The sequence below is a fragment of the Crocuta crocuta genome, unplaced genomic scaffold (assembly GCF_008692635.1).
Source record: "Crocuta crocuta isolate KB4526 unplaced genomic scaffold, BGI_CrCroc_1.0 scaffold340, whole genome shotgun sequence".
NCBI classification, from domain to species: Eukaryota; Metazoa; Chordata; class Mammalia; order Carnivora; family Hyaenidae; genus Crocuta; species Crocuta crocuta.
Genome location: NW_027530642.1, coordinates 3016871 through 3033743, shown reverse-complemented (window position 1 = coordinate 3033743; position 16873 = coordinate 3016871). Strand labels below are relative to the sequence as shown.

At 53.9% G+C, this 16873-nt stretch overlaps 1 protein-coding gene across 1 annotated transcript in view; it reads left to right on the top strand.

Annotated features, from left to right (window-relative positions):
- Positions 1–16819, top strand: part of NDST1 (N-deacetylase and N-sulfotransferase 1) — a 33879-nt gene extending 17060 nt beyond the window's left edge. Inside the window, exons 7-15 of the mRNA XM_077769003.1 lie at positions 35–163; positions 1056–1238; positions 2342–2438; positions 3636–3760; positions 5941–6114; positions 8554–8724; positions 9302–9411; positions 11097–11199; positions 12421–16819. Coding sequence (XP_077625129.1) covers positions 35–163; positions 1056–1238; positions 2342–2438; positions 3636–3760; positions 5941–6114; positions 8554–8724; positions 9302–9411; positions 11097–11199; positions 12421–12540 — 1212 coding nt within the window. The 3' untranslated portion in view covers positions 12541–16819. The remainder of the gene's footprint in view (positions 1–34; positions 164–1055; positions 1239–2341; positions 2439–3635; positions 3761–5940; positions 6115–8553; positions 8725–9301; positions 9412–11096; positions 11200–12420) is intronic.
- The last annotated feature ends 54 nt before the right edge of the window (positions 16820–16873 follow it).

Sequence of the window (16873 nt, the reverse complement as noted above, 5' to 3'; positions counted from 1 at the left end):
AGAGATGCCACAGCTCTCCCCTGCCCCACCCCAGGTCCTCCCGCGGCAGACCTGCGGCCTCTTCACGCACACCATCTTCTACAGTGAGTACCCTGGCGGCTCCAGCGAGCTGGACAAGATCATCAATGGGGGCGAGCTCTTTCTCACCGTGCTCCTCAATCCTGTGAGTGCTCCGTAGCCCTTGGCATGTGGGGAGGGAGCAGATGCCAGACAGCCTGTCTGCAGCCCCGCTGGCTTTCCTGGGCCTCAGGAGGAGGAGGTGGAAGCAGGCAGGAGGGCCGGGAGTCGGGAAGCTCACTCCGCAGCGCTGCCTCTGTCCCTGCTCACTGTGTGAAGGGAATCAAGTTGTCTTCTTTTCTTTCCTTTCATAATCATGTACTTCAAGGCAGTAGTGTTAGCATTTTTGTCTATGTTCTCTTTCCCTCTCTTTGTGTGTGTATAAATACATGAATGTTGTATATTAATATACATAGTGAATCATGATCTATAAGCTACATATGTAGTTACATATATAATGCATATATTAATACATATATAAATATACTGTACTATATAATACATGTATAATATATGTACTATATAATACATATATAAATACACGTATATAAAATATAATACATATATCTTAAACTATTCACCTGAACTTTCTGGTCCTCTCTTTCCTTACCTGTAAAATGGAAATCATCCACGCTTTAGTAGTATTAAGTAGATATGAAGTGGTGGTGTTATTCAGCTTTACAGGGTAACCAAGTACTCCTTATCTTCCATGAACACCCCACCGAAAAAAATACAAAGGAATGCCCAAGTGACTGCGCAGTAGGTCAGTTCCCCATTTCTGGGTTGTAATAGTTGGTGGTCAGTCAAACCTGGATTCACCTGGCTGTGCCTCGGTCAAGACCACACAGCGAGTGTGTTAATGGCCCCGGTAAACCTTGGACTGGTCGCAGAGTGAGTCTGCAAGCCACCGCAAGACCAGAAGAGTCAGAAGCGGGGGAGGGTGGAGGTGCCTCAGATGCTGAGCAGCTCTGCCCCCCTCCTCTCCTCCCCCGGAGCAGATCAGCATCTTCATGACACACCTGTCCAACTATGGGAATGACCGCCTGGGCCTATACACCTTCAAGCACCTGGTGCGCTTCCTGCACTCTTGGACCAACCTCCGGCTGCAGACGCTGCCGCCCGTGCAGCTGGCACAGAAGTACTTCCAGATCTTCTCTGAGGAGAAGGACCCGCTCTGGCAGGTGGGTGGGTGGGCGGGGCCATGGCCCAGGTGTCCTGTCGCAGAGCGGGGAATGCCCACCACTCACAGGCCCGCACTGCAGACCTGGGCTTGGCCCTCAGACCCTCGTATGCTCTCACAAGTGCAAACTCAGGCACACACTTGCTCGCCAGCAGGGGCACACTCACTTGTTCTCACACACGTGTGTACACCCCTCCCACACAGACCCACATGCATGCATACTCGTACACACCTGAAAAAGCATTACAAACCTGAAAAGGAACACAGTGTAGATCAAGTGAGGGTCAAAGCAACTGCCTGACCTGGTTAGACTTTTTTAAGATTTTAACCTTCAGTAATCTCCACACTCAGTATGGGACTTGAACTCCCAACCCTGAGGTCAAGAGTCACATGCCCTATCGAATGAACCAACCAGGTGCCCCATGGCCTGGTTAGACTCTTAGATAGTCCTTCTCATCCTCATAGGCTCTGTGCCACAGGAGAGGGGACTGATGGGAAGTTTTGAGGGACAGCTCTTGGGGAAGTCGATCCCTGGGGGTTGTCAAAATCGGGACACAGAAGCTACGCAGGAATCGATGGCAGTCTCATAGTTCAGACCAGAGGTCAACAAACCATGACTCATGGGCCAGATCTGGCCTGCAGTCTGTTCTTATAAATAAAGTTTTCTTGAAGTCCATCTACACTCATTGTTGTAAGTACTGCTCATGGCTGCTTTTGTGCTGAAGCAACAGAGTTGAGTAGTTGTGACAGAGACCAGATATTACTCGAGGCTAAAATAGTTACAAAACATTTGCCAAAAGATTTACTAAACTGTAGAAAAAGTTCGCTGACCCCTGGTTTAGCCACAGCTCATCCAGTTAAATTCAAGAGGTGCTCATGAGCCCCTGCTACGCGCCAGGCACTGGGCTGAAGCTCTGCCAGGTCTAACCAGAAATGGCCCCTGCCTGCTCGCAGCTCAGTGTCCTGAGCTGGGGATGCGACAAGGACACGTGTAGTGACGTGTCCTGGCAGCACTGTAACGGCCACACATCCCTGTGCCAGGAGAGCCCATTCATTAGGTTTGCGCCCCCACCCCCCCCAGCATTCCCTCCACTGTCGTTTTAGGACCCCTGTGAGGACAAACGCCACAAAGACATCTGGTCCAAGGAGAAGACGTGTGACCGCTTCCCAAAGCTCCTCATCATTGGCCCCCAGAAAACAGGCAAGTTTCTCTCCTCTTGGCCCGTGTCCCCCACGGCCTGCTGTCTCAGCCACAGAATTCTGGGAACCACCGTGCCCTGGGTCCACTCCCGAGTGCTCTTCCCCCTCTTTCCCAGGAAGTGAGAGTGAAGTTGGGATGAACAGGAACTGCCTGTCATGTAGGGAAGTGGGGAGGGGGTAGAGGATGGGCGTGGAATTTTCTTTCTGTCCTGAACCCCAGCCTCAGGGAGCTCACTCTGCATCTTCCGGGGAGTCTCTGAGTCGAGGCAGAGAAGCCCAGATCAGCTGCTCTGCAGATTTGAGCAGTGCCAAACTGGTTCAGTACACAGAGGAGGGCAATCGATTAGCCGTGTCTGCCAGAGACACAAGAGGGAGAAGGGGTGATATGGTTGCTAAGTCTTTGCCAACAAACACACTCTGCGGCATGAATGGGTCCTCCCGTGTTACAGATCAAAACATCTGAGGCTCAGAGAAACTAAGTGACCCTTCCCCCCACATTCAGTTAGGAAATGACCGATTCAAGTCTTGAATCCCTATCTCTACGGTCCCCAACGCTTAACCTCTTAAGTAAACTAATTCTATAGTCTCCTTCTCTTCCAAGATCTCTCCTCATAGCATATAAACCGTAGACTCCCACGCAGGAAAGGAAGGAGCTCCCTAAAGGAGGAAGTAGGTCCTGTACAGTCAAGTGGGCAGAGAGTATGAGGGAGGGGAGAGCACCCAGAAGAAAAGGCATTCGAGCCAAATTTCTTCGCCCTTCAAGAATTTCTTCACATCAACAGATTGCAGGATCTGGTGCTCCTTTTTCTCTTAGCTCCTCCCAAGTGTCAGAGGATAGAGCCCAGAACTGGAAACCATCTAGCTCTGGGATTCTGAGAAGACACTAATCAATTGGCTGCTGGAGTCCAGGGGCTGGGAGGATTCTGAAGCCAAGTTCCTGTGTAGCGTTTGGAATGCCGTGATGGATTACTGATGTCCACGGCGGCTGCAGGAGTTGGGGTGCCCTGTATTCGCCATCCTGGATTTCGTGAAATTCTTCTTCATATAGATGAAGAAACGAAGCCCTAGAGCGGGAAAGGGACTTCCCCAGGCTCTCCCGGTGAGGCACGGAGAGCTGGATTCGGAACCCAGGATGGCAGACTCCATCCTTGAGTTGGGGCTGGGCCCAGCTGGTCTCAGCTGCCCTCTCCTCCTGCAGGCACCACAGCCCTCTACCTGTTCCTGGGCATGCATCCCGACCTCAGCAGCAACTACCCCAGCTCAGAGACCTTTGAGGAGATCCAGTTTTTTAATGGCCACAACTACCACAAAGGCATCGACTGGNGGGGAGTTGGGGGGGGTGGAGGGCGGCTGTGGTTCACAGCAGGAAGCAGCTGGTACTTGCTCATCCCCAACCAAAGTTCCTGTAAACAGGGACGAAGCTCAGTGACCCTTGAATCATGATGTTGGTGCCTTATCATGGGCCGGGACATTTGATGAGGAAGCCCTTTGCCCCTTTGCATATCACCTGGGGTCAGAGACTGCTAGAAGTTGAAGCCAACCCCTCCCTTGCTTGCCCGGCAAACATCCTGAGTCCCAGAGGAGGACAGGGACTTGCCCAAGGTCCCGAGAGTTGGGGACAGAGCAGGGGCCAAGATCCGAGTGTTCTGACCCAAGAGCTGGCCTTTCTCAACTGTGTTTATCTGACACTGGAGCAGGAGGCATTCTTGTGAGCCCTTCGGAGGGGGCTTGCTAGCCTTGGGGGGTTGTCTGGGGAGGTGGGTGAAATGCAGCTGCCCGCCAGAACCCATCACCTAGGTGAGCGCAGGGTGCAGAGCCTCCGTGGGGAGAGTTTTACACTCCGATTTTTTCAATGTGTATCTTTCTCTACTCTTTGCCTTTTCTTACCCTATACACATATTATTACTCTTGTTTTTTTATTTTAACGTAGTGTTTTGCCTGGGTGGAGAGATTATGGGCATTCTTCTGTGTAGTTTTTTGTATTTTTCTGTATTTTTCTCTCTCTCTTTTGTCTATCGTCTCTCTGTCTACCTACCTACCTGCCTACCTCTAATCTCTAATGTGTCTATTATCTCTTGTCTAAATCCCATTGTAGCTACTGGAAGTCACCTTTCCTCCAATGTTAGGGAGGTAACGCAGTGTGACATCATATATTCAGCAACATTTTCAGCAGGTCTGGGGCAGCACCCCATTAGCAAGTACCCCAATAGCAAATACATCAGTTAGTGTGTCTATAGCAAACTCTGTGAATATTTACACTCAGGTTCATAAGTCGGGTTTTGCTGCCAAACAGCTTTGCCTCAAACGTGGGGTGGGGGTAAGCTTCTGTTTTCAGAGCTCTCCCAATTTAGGTGTTACAGACAATGGATGGTGGGTGTACAGATGCTAGTTCATAAAGAAAATTCAGAAATACACCTGAAACTAATATAACACTGTATATTAACAAACTGGAATTTAAAAAAAAAGACAAGAAAAAAATAAATACGAAAATTCAGAAACAGGAGAGAGCTAGCAATTCCTCAGCCCTATTCCCAAGATTTTGATTTTGTAAGTAGGCGTAAAGTGGGTGCAGGAATCTCTCAGGCTCTCAGGTGGTTCTGATAAAGGCCTTCCTGGGACCTCCCTGTAGGATACAGGANAAGCTGGAGTGGGGGGTGGGGGGAGGGCAGAGAGAATCCCAAACAGGCTCCACACTGTCAGCACAGAGCCTCGACGTGGGGCTGGACCTCACAAACTGTGAGATCATGACGTGAGCTGAAATCAAGAGTCGGATCCTTAACCAACTGAGCCACCTAGGGACCCCTGTGTTTGTTCTTCTATTTTGCATGAGTAGATGCCCCTGGGAGGGTCTGGAGTGTTCATTTAGTTTTCCAAGTTGTCCTCAACCCAGAGCTGGTCCCAAAGGGCTGGCGTGGACGTCAGTCTGGCTATGGGAGCTTTCTCTGGAAAGCCATCAGACTGACCCATGTGAGGCCGGGAGGGGTGTGGCTAGGAGGAGGAGACACTCCCCCTCCCTTTGTCTCCTGGTCCACAGTGGCAGCCTAGAAAGTGCCACGCTAGGTCAGGAAAGAAACCCCGGACTCTGGAGGTGGCGGAGGGCATTCCTCGGGCCCATGCTGGCCCTTCCTGGGGTCGGAGGGTCCCAGCTCGCCCCCTGGAGGCAAGGGGAGTTAGGGCCCTGTCGGTTGAACTGTGAGCATCTTGTTTAGATTCAAAGACACGACCCCCACCCATCCCATGCCTCCCAACCCATGTGGCTTCCGTAAGTCTTCATATCCTCCTGACTCCCAGGTCCCCCTTGAAAAGGAATGGACTCACAAAAGGGAGACTGCCGGGTGGCCGTCTACACAGGATCCCTCCCAAAGCGAGTCCATGGGATCAATGTGCCCTGCTTGCTCTTTGAAGTTCTACCCCCGGGGACCCTCCCCCCAGCCTCTCATGCTGCACCCTCTGCCCCTCCTCATGACTCTTGCCTGTGGGCTCTTCTCTCTGAACCCCACAGGTACATGGAGTTCTTCCCTATCCCCTCCAACACCACCTCCGACTTCTACTTTGAGAAGAGCGCCAACTACTTTGATTCGGAAGTGGCGCCCCGGCGGGCAGCCGCTCTGTTGCCCAAGGCCAAGGTCCTGACCATCCTTATCAACCCAGCGGACCGGGCCTATTCCTGGTACCAGGTGAGCCGGGGCTGGGGCGGAGCCCTGACTGAGGGGCACGGGGCTCTGCCTACCACTCCGCCACTCACGCATTCGTTCAGCAGATACGGAGTTCACGCCTGCCATGTGTCAGGCCCAAGCTAGGAATGGGGTGGCGGGCAGGAATGGAGCCCCTCCACAGTGCTTCTGGCCTCGTAGAGGGAACGGGCAGAAATCCACAAGGCCTACCCAGCCTCCCAGCTCCATCGCCGCTCCTGACTCTGATTCTGACCAATAAGATGTGGAAGCTGGCTCCACCCAGATGAGACCGATTCAGTGAGCAGTGACCATACTAACTGGCCCCCTCACTGGGCACTACGCCAGGTGGGGGGTGGGGATTCAGAGAAGGATAAGGCGTAGGGGTCTCCATTCATGGTCGAGGATGCAAACACCTGAGCAGGTAAGGAATTTACCCTGCTGCTGTCTGCAATAGAGAGGGTTGGGCTCCTACTTCCTACTTGACTATGGAACAGCTAGAACTTTCTGTAACTTCAGTGACCTAACAGTTTTTTTGGAGCACCATTCCACTAGGCTTACAGAAAAGCTGAGACTTGAGCCTTTGAGGGTTTCCTCTGCTGCCTGCCAGTCTTCCTGGGATAATGACCCAGTGTCAGGGTATGGGGGCGGTGTTCACCAGCTGGTCCAGGAAGGCCTCCTCAGGCTTGGCCACTTGCAGCGGCTCCCTGCCTCTCTCAGAGCCTGTCCACCCGGGTGTCTCCAGCCACTTCCTCTCTGGGGCTTCAGTGTGTCCACAGAGTCGGCAGGTGCAGGCCCTGCTCTGGTCCCACAGGGACCCTTTCTCTCACTCCCCACCCTGAGATGTGTCTGAGCCTCAGTGCGGGGTGCGGGGTGTGGGGGGCTCCTGAGAGTTACCTACAGTGGGCAGTTTCCCGGTGTCTGGATGCTGATGGCCCCAGGACATTGTTTTAGGTGGTTCAAACCTTTGTGATTCTTTCGCAAGCCTGCCTTAGTCTGTTCGGGCAGCCACAACCCAGTATCACGGACTGGGGGCCTGAACAACAGAATGTGTTTCTTACAGTCCTGGAGGCTGGCAGAGTCAGTTCCTGGTGAGAGTGCCCTTCCTCCTCTTAGATAGTCACCTTCTCACTGTGTCCTCACAGGGCAGAGTCAGTGGGGGAGAGAGAGAGAGAGAGAAGGAGGGAGGGAGAGAGAGGAGAGGGAGAGGGAGGGAGAGAAGGAGGGAAGGAGAGAGAGGGAGACTGAGAGGGAGGGAGGAAGAGAGAGAGGGAAGGAGAGAGAAAAGGAGGGAGAGGGAGAGAGGGAGAGGGAGGGAGGGAGTGGGATGGGGAGAGAAGGAGGGAAGGAGAGAGAGGGAAGGAGGGAAAGGGAGAAGGGGGGAGAGAGGAGGGAGGGAGAGAGAAAGAGAGGAAGAGAGAGAGAGAGGGAGAGGGGGGGAGCGTTCTCTGATGTTACTTATAAGGGCACTAACCTCATCATGGCGGCCCCACCCTCATGACCTCATCTCACCCTAATTACCTCCGGAAGGTCCCATCTCCAAATACCAACTTTCAGGGGGTAGAGCTTCAATATATGAATTTGAGGGAGGGAACACAAATATTCAGTCCCTAACACCTTGTGATTTCCATAAAGGAGACATTTTCAATTTGGTGTCAATGGCTCCTAAGCCCTTCCTAACACTGCGAAGCTCTGTTTTCAACAGAGAGTGCAAGCTTTGGGCTCAGCGCCTGTAGCAGACATGCATCTGACTGGCACTTGAGAACACCACTTTATTTTTATTGGTTTTATGAATAATCACCTTTTTAAAAAATTTTTAACGTTTATTTATTATTGAGAGACAGAGAGAGAGAGAGCATGAGCAGGGGAGGGTCAGAGAGAGAGGGAGACACAGACTCTGAAACAGGCTCCAGGCTCTGAGCTGGCAGTCAGCACAGAGCTGGACGCGGGGCTCCAACCCACAAACCGCCAGATCATGACCTGAGCCAAAGTCAGACGCTTAACCGACTAAGCCACCCACGCGCCCCATGATTACCTTCTTTATGTGATAACTGATTCTGGTCTTCTATATATGGAGGCATTAGTGACTTTTATGCTGGAATAGATTTATGTGAATAAGGAAGATGAGTGGATGTAAATCACAAGGGCATTGACATTGGCACATGCACGCGGTTTGTGGACACGGCGGACATCGGACAGGTGGTGAGCGGGAGACCAACACTTGGAAGCTCCAATCTAGTCCAGCTCCCGTCTTGCAAAGATGGGAAAACTGGGGCTCCAAGGGGCCATGTGTTCCCCAGCTTGGAGAGCAGTGAGAGGCAGAGCCAGAACTTGAACCCTGGCTCCAGCCCAGGGTCTTCTGGCCACCTCTCGGCGGCTGCCCCAAGAACGCCGCCTCCTTTGTGGCCTTCACGCGACCTTCTGACCCCCGTCCTTTGCCCACAGCACCAGCGAGCCCACGATGACCCAGTGGCCCTGAAGTACACCTTTCACGAGGTGATCACGGCGGGGCCTGACGCGTCCACGAAGCTGCGTGCCCTTCAGAGCCGCTGCCTGGTCCCCGGCTGGTACGCCACCCACATCGAGCGCTGGCTCAGCGCCTTTCACGCCAACCAGGTAGCTGCCCAGCCCCGCCCTTGGGAGGGCACTCACCATACCGGCTTGTGGCTGGAGGAGAGCCTCCAATGTCTTGTCATTTTTGTTTGTCCCAAGGCTGATGGGTGAGAATTTCCTGAGCCCTTGTCCCATCACAAGGGGCTCTATGTCCCTGAGGGGACCCCGAAAGTCCCAGGGTAGGGCTACCCTCCTGGGAGGAGGGGAGGGATATGGTGCGGTAAGGGAGCCTGGTGGGAAAGGGAGGCAGGGCCGGATCACAGGAGAAGGGCTTCGGGCTGGAGGCCTGGGGAGGGGCAGAGAGGTGAGGGTTGTGAGGGGCAGGCTGTGCTCGGGAGATGGCTTCATCTCTAGGAGAGGATGACATCAGTCCAGGGAACCTGGCACAGAGTTGGACTGTAGGCGACTGAGGCATGGGGTTCCCTGCCATTCCCAAGGGGAAGACGAGGCAGAGGCCACAGAGCGCAGAGTCCCCAGCTTGTGAGTGGCTGCTGCGACCAGAAGGCTGGGAACCTGTCTGCCCCTGGAGTAAACACACATTCATATCATCCCCCTGTTCTCCCTCTTCTTTCCCTCCCAGATTCTGGTCTTGGATGGCAAACTGTTGCGAACAGAACCCGCCAAAGTGATGGACACAGTGCAAAAGTTCCTTGGGGTGACCAACACTATTGACTACCACAAAACCTTGGCGTGAGTGTTGCCTTGGCTTTTCACTAGGGTGATTTTTCTGAGCAGACACCTGGACCAAACAGCCAAAGGCTTGAATGATTATGGAAGAGACACAAATTAATTCGAGTTATAGCCAAGTGTTAGAAAGTGTGCATATCCTTGGTAGCTGTCTAGCAGAAAAGCTAATATTAATATGACGTGGGTCATATTAATAAAAGTATCAACTCAAGAAAAACGGAGGTGATAAATATGTTCTACTCTGGTCAGTCCCAACCCTGGGGTTTTCTTGTCAGTCTGTGCTGAACATTTTCAAAATCTTTTTTGAAGTAAGTTAGACTACCACTGAACAGCCCCAGTTCCCTGTAAGAGTTTCTTAGCATTAGATTTTGATTTAATTACAAACGGAAACCATAAGTATTGTTGACAACTAGTAATCTCACTCACTCAGAACCTGGCACAAGTGCACTGAGAATGCCCTCCCCAGACTGAGTAGGTGCCAGTCTGTGTTGCAAGAGCTCAGGGATGGGGAGTCGTGTCCCCTAGTGCTGTGTCCCAGACAAGTGACTCACGCAGCCGGATGGGGGTGGGAGGGAGTCTCAAGAGAGGGCAGAATGAAGTCACCATGTCTGGCTACCATTTTGGGAAGGTCATGTAGCAAGAACGTTCTCTTCTCACTGTCTTGGAAGTTGAAGGTGAAGAAGAGAAGTAGTTCTCCACCTTCAGGCAGGCAGGAATGGCGGCTATGGGTACGGGCTGTGGCACCAGAGGTGCCTACGTTAGGGTCCCAGGCCCATTGCTTCTTGAGCTGTATGACCTTGGACAAGTGTCTGCACTCCTTCAAACCTCACTTTCCTCCTCTGTAAATTGGAGATAAAAGTGACAATCCCTACCACCCAGGGGTCACTGTATTGAATGCAGAGCTCTTAGCTCAGTGCCTGGCATGTCCTGATACTCAGAACTCATCTTCATCTTCACCAGCATCGTCTTCCTCCTTTATGCCTACCCTGTGACCCATCCAGAAATCCGTCTCCCTCACCTGCCAAGTGTGAATTCTGTTTTCCGGCTCTTCTCACACCCAAGGAGCTCCTAACGGTTCCTGATCTGGGGTTGAGTTCTGATGCCAGTGTGCCTCCTCCCCTCCCCTTGGCAGCTTCAGATCTCATCGCCCCCAAAAAGCCTCTGAAGGCCCAGCATGACTTCGAATCCTGAAGGCAGTCTTGCCCTGTCATTTCTGAAATTTGCTCCAAAAGCCAGACCTTCTCAGTGCTGGACATGCTTAAATACAACAAAAAACCCCCACTAACCTTGTTTTCCCTGTTGGGTTCTTGGGTGAAAAAAGCTGCTCAGCCCTGAGTAGGTGAAGGCTCAGAAAAAGATGTCCCAGGAATCTCTGGAATTCTGTTATGGGTTGCTGGAGGGGCGGACTCATGCCGCCCCACCAGGACAGAAGATTCAGAGCACGGGAGTTGCCTTCTGCTGGGAAGAAGGGGCAGGGACGTTGAGTGTAGCCTGGGGGCAGAACCCGGGGCAGCAGATGCAAACACCAGACCCACGCATCTATCCACCTGTGGGTTCCAGAGTGGGCTTAGGGTAGTGGGTTTCATGGTCTAGGCTCCTCCCCTCCTAAGGTCTGTGAACATGGCCTTCAGGTGGGAAGGGGATGGGCTGGGCCAGCTCCCATCCAGAGGCTTTCCCCAACTCCACAGGTTTGATCCAAAGAAAGGATTTTGGTGCCAGCTGCTTGAAGGAGGAAAAACCAAGTGTCTGGGCAAAAGCAAAGGCCGGAAATACCCAGAGATGGACCTGGATGTAAGTGGACACACTGCCTAGGCAGCCGGATAACTGGAGGGGGTCCCTAACTGGCAGGGATCCCCTCCCCACTTTACCATGCACTTGGCACCCTAATGGCCTTGGTATTTCTTGAATGGTGTTCTTTTTTTTTTTTTTTTTAATTTATGTTGAGAGAGAGAGAAGGGAGAGGGGCAGAGAGAGAGAGAGAGGAGAGAGATCATCCCAAGCAGGCTCCACACTGTCAGCCCAGAGCCTGATGCCGGGCTAGATCCTGCAAACAGTGAGATCGTAACCTGAGCCAATAGGAAGAATCAGATGCTTAACCGACTGAGCCACCCAGGCACCCCTTAGATGGTGTTCTTTTTTTTTTTTTTTAATGTTTTATTTATTTCTAGGAGAGAGAGAGAGAGAGACAGCGTGAGCAGGGGAGGGTCAGAGAGAGAGGGAGTCACAGACTGAAACAGGCTCCAGGCTCTGAGCTGGCAGTCAGCACAGAGCCCGACGCGGGGCTCAAACCCACGAACCGCGAGATCATGACCTAAGCGAAAGTCGGACGCCTAACCGACTAAGCCACCCAGGCGCCCCAGATAGTGTTCTTAAAAGGAGGAACTATAAGCTAGGACGTGGTGGGTCAGAACTGATTTGGTCAAGTGAGTATTTATCACCAGGCGGAGTGCCCTGGGCTTTGAGGATGATTCAGACATGTGCTTTGCCTTCAAGGGACTCCTAGTCTGGGAGGGAGAGGAGTCCCACACACCAATAAAAAAGGGGGCAGGTGCTTCATGCAGTAAGAGAGCTGCACGCAAGTGCGGTGGGAATTCAGAACACGAGATGCCACTGGACGTTGACGGGGGGGGTAAGGGAGGGGAGGGTCTCTGGAGTTGGGCCTGCAACAAGGGGCGACATGTGGACCCAGGCCGAGGAATGGCTGTTCTCGCAGGAGAGAATGGCATGTCCAAAGGATGAAGGGAAAGGTCACACGCTGTGACGGACTCTCTGTTGCCCCGGTTATTTAATCAATTCTCCCTTTTCCCCCATCACAAGAATTGTGACCTTGTGCACTGTATTTTGGTGGCCTGCTCTCTAGGAGTTTGCTTTTGGAAGCTGCCGTTTTGAGGAAGACAGCGTACAAGTCATCCGCGTGTGGGTTGACGCTGACAGAGTGGGGGTGGGGGGTGGGGGACCCCTCTTGAATCAGCGCATCACTGAGACCCGGCCCCTCTCTCCTTCCTGTTCCAGTCCCGCGCCTTCCTGAAGGACTATTACCGGGACCACAACGTCGAGCTGTCCAAGCTGCTGTACAAGATGGGCCAGACACTGCCCACCTGGCTGCGGGAGGATCTCCAGAACACCAGGTAGCCGCGGCCACCTCCGCCAGACGCAACGTTCGAGACGGCCTGCACGGCCTGCCGCACGCTGAGCCAGACTGACCTGCGCAGTGGGGAGCTGGGCCCGGGCTGGCCAAGCACGTATGAGCAATACTCGGCTGAGGCCCCGGCAGGGCCAGGAGAAGAGCCCGGGCGGGTCCGCAGGCCCCTCAGAGCATCCCGGGCTGGGTCTGTGGCCTCCAGGACCTCCCTAGCCACCGGGGGTCCATTCTGTTCACAGCCTTCCGTGGGGAGGCCACTTCCTGTCCGGGAGAGGCCACTTCCTGTCGGGGGGAGGCCACTTCCTGGGAGGAGGGAGTCTGTGAGACTCTTTTCTGTCCCTCACTGTGTTCTACCCTCCCCTTCATCCCATCACTCCCTGCCCCGGGCAGGGTATTCCCTCAGTATTAGCTGCCATATTTTCCCTGTTCCTCCAGACACTAGGGAGAAGAGCCCAGCGGGGCCTTTTGCCAAACCAGGGAGAGAGACTGGATGGTTCCCTGACTGTTTTGAGCCAGGCACTTCAGAGGGGTCAGCCGGGGACCCAGAGTCACTAGGCTGGATGTGGGGGTGGCCACCTCAAGAGACCTCTGGACCTCCACACACATTCTGGTTACCACCTTCACATCTCACCTTCCCTTTGAGGTAAAGAATCGCTGATTCCTAACAGTATCCACCCAGTGCTTGGGGCCTCTTCAGGACCCTGGGGCACTGCTGTGCCATTTGGACCCAGAGACCCAGGCCTCCCTACCCCCGTTCCTCACCCTGGGATATGACGTGTGGTGTTTCCTGTGGTAAAAGACTGAGGCGGTTCAGGAGTCTGCCAGTATACATGTCCCATTGTACATATGCTGTCCCCACGCCCCGCCCGACCTTGGCCCCTGGCAGACACTGGGCAGAGTGGGTCAGACTGCTATCCATGGCTTTGCCCCAGCTACCTGTGGCCAAGGGCTCCTAGAGACCCCCTAACCCCCCTTCCCGAATACTAAGAAGCTAAAGTATTTTAATATTTTGTTTTTCTCTTGGTGCCAGAGTTTATACCCTGGGTGCTGGGGTCGCACTGTGTTATATATATATATAATGTGTATATATATATATATATTATATTTTTTTTGGTTGGGTTTATTTTTAATTCAGTCATACAAAATGGTGGCAAGCCCCAGTGTCACATCTCAGTGCTAGGGAATGAGACGGAAGGGAGGAGGGGGGCATGTCCTCATGTGTTGGGGCCTCCAGGAGACAGTTTGGAGGTGTCCCTTGGAGAGGTCTCTGCTCCCTCCCCGAGTGGCATGGTTGCCCTGGGGCTACGGGAACGGAGGTGGCAGGGAGATGAACAGGGAACACCTATTCCCCCCAGGAAACCTGGCTTCCTGAAGCTCAGGGACCCTGGAGGAATTCTGGCCAAAGGCAACAGCTGGGCTGGAGAGGGTGGCTGGGAGGCCGAAGGCCAGCCTGTCCCCTCCCCCTCACATGGTGCTAGGTTGGGAGCTGCCCTGGGAGCCGGGCGGCCCTCTGTGACCCTCTGAACGGTCTCCAGGCCCCCCACAGACCATGGGATCTCAGGGCTGTCTTCTGGTTTGGGCCTGCTCCTACCCCCTTCTTTAACAATGTGAAGTGACGAAGGCTGGGCGCCTGTCCCCAGCCCCTCCCACTGCCAGGTCCGCTTCCAGCCCACCTCCAGGAAACCCTTTCTGGAGAGCCTCGTCCTGTTCGGAAGCCTCTAGCATCTTGGGGCTGGAAGGGTCCTTTGATGGTATGGAAACAGGCCCAGAAAGGAGAGGCAGCCTCCTTGACCCATGTCTCAGAACTGGGTGCAGGCAGAGCTGAGAACTGCATCCTAGGCTCCCGATTCCGAGTCCAGTGCTCTTCTTCCAACGCCACACTGCCTCTGAGCCCATCCTTGGGACCCTACTCTGTGCCAGGTTCCTGTCCCACCCTCAGTCACACCCGTGGTCATTCCAGGATAGGGGACAAACCACTCCTTCCCAGCCAGGGTGCCTTTGAGCCTTCTCAGTCCCTGATCTGCATTTGCAGTCCTGCCTCACTCTCCCTAAGAGGGTCCTTTCCCCAGTGTGCGGGGGGCTGGGTCTGACTGATCCCTGAACCTGTCCCCTCCCCTCAAATTCTTCACTGGGTGGCTTCTCGGCAGAATGGCCACGTGTGGGTTCACTGCCCTGCGAGAGAAGCCTTCCCATCACGCTTCTTCTCGGGGCCTTTGAGCCTGGGATCCAGCCTAGACTCTCAGAATGGGGTCTTCCGTAGTGCAGACCCCAGGCCTCCCTGTCCCCCCAGGTCCCCCTTCCCCCTGGGGGAAGCTCTGGGCCCGTAAGGACCTTACAGCTTCCACGTGCTGAAATCTACCCTCTGTGTCTAGACGCCTGCCCCTGCCTCTGGGAGCTCAGAAGGCCTGGTGGGCAGGCAGCCCCGTTTCCCTCTGCCTCTGGCTCCAGGAAGGAGCGGGCAGTGTCGAGGCCCTGTGGGACCCTGTGGGACCCTGTGGGAGCGGAGGAAATATCGGAGAGTTTTTGTCCGGGCTCTTCTGGAAGGCTAGGGACTTGACCTGCCATGTGTTCTAGGTCTGTCTGGTCACTGCTACTTCCCTTCCTGCTATAATGAATCTTTCTTGTGGACCCACTGCCAGGACCTGTGGCTACTGGGGGGAGGGGCAGATAAATCCCTCTAGGGGCTCTCAGCCGCTGAGCACACAGATCCCGCACGTGAGAGGAGCAAATGGGTACAGCATCTCAGCATCTCTAATGTTCGCTAATTCACTGTGTTGGGCCACAAAATCAAAATAGAGAGAGAGAGAGAGAGAAACAGCTCAGGTCATGTAGCTGACTCCACCATCCATTCTGCCCTACCCCCCCTGAGCCTTGGCGGGAGGTGGGCACAGGTGTGAGGGTCACGCGCGGCTGCCCGAGTCCCTAGGTGTTCTAGAGCCCCCCGTGGTGCAGGCATCTTGGGCTTGGAGGATGAACCTGAAGTTTAAAGATGGCCCCCTTCCAAGCCCGTGAGTCGACGTGGCCAGCGCCTTGGGGGCCCAGCGGAGGGAGCCGTGATCTATTCCCAGTGGAGGGAAACGAGGCTGATCCCCAGAGATTGGTGGTCTCCATAGGGAGGCGTCCCCACGGGTTTGTTGGTGACGGAGCAAGTGAAAACATGTTTCACCGATTATTTTAATTTGAACACCCATGACCCTCCAACCAGGTTTAAAGTGAACATCTTGTCACACTTGTTCTCTCTCTGTCTACATATATGTTTTTCTGAATTTGTTCAAAAGTAAGTTGCAAATGTCATGAGACTTTACCACGTGCTTCCGCCTGCGTCCCCTCCGAGTTAGGACGCTGTCCTCCATATTGGCCTGTTTCACACTGAAGACCGCAGCAATGTCCTAAGAGCATCTGCTGTTTGGTCTGCGTTCACTGTCCCCCAAGTAACTCGTACCCGGTTGGGGAATCAGGATCCTGTCAAGGTGCACACACTCACTGCATCTTGTAACCATGGCTTTTGTTCAGTCCCTTGGAATGCTGAAAAATCCTCTCTCTGCTCACTTTGATTTTTTATAATGCCATTATTTCTGAGGCGAGCGGGCCTTCCGCCCCATCGAGGTCCCACATTCTAGATCTGTCTGATCGTTTCTTTGTGGTGTTACAGAACACGGTCCTCCAGCCCCTGCGCTGTCAAGGGTAATTCAGGCTGTCGGAAGTTTTGCCTTTTGTGCTGATGTGACAACTTCACTCCAGCCTGAGATGCCCCTCTACTGCTGCCTGCACCAAGTGCCAACCCAGCAGAAGGGCCGGGTGGAGTTCCAGGAGCCCAGGGGAAGGGAAGGGGGGTGACCATTGCAGTCCAGGGGGAGGACTACGGGGAGGAGCCTGGGCTCGCTGGGGAGGAAATTTCTCTGGCTCAGAAGACCCTGTGCTACCCCCTCTGATCCCGGCGATGGACCACAGGGCACCAAATAGCATCTCTCTCTCTCTCTCTCTCTCTCTCTCTCTCTGTTTTGTGGCCTCCTGGTGTTTACTTCCCAGAGGGCCACGGTCTGTGTGCACTGGAGCAGAGCCAGGCCCCTGGGATACACCAGGACGGGCCCAGCTGGGGAACTGCCCAGTTGTGGTGTGAGGAGAAGAGCACTGGGCTGGAGGCAGGAGATGTGAAATTTTGTCCCAACTGGGTGCATTTAGTAGCTGCGTGACAGCTTTCCTCCCAGGGCCTCAATTTCCCCATTTACAGCATGCGCAGGGGTTTTCAAATGTCAGAGAAGGAAGCAGGTCNGCCAGCTCGGACAGCCAGAGGTTTTTGTAGTTCCCACAGGGGACGGGCAT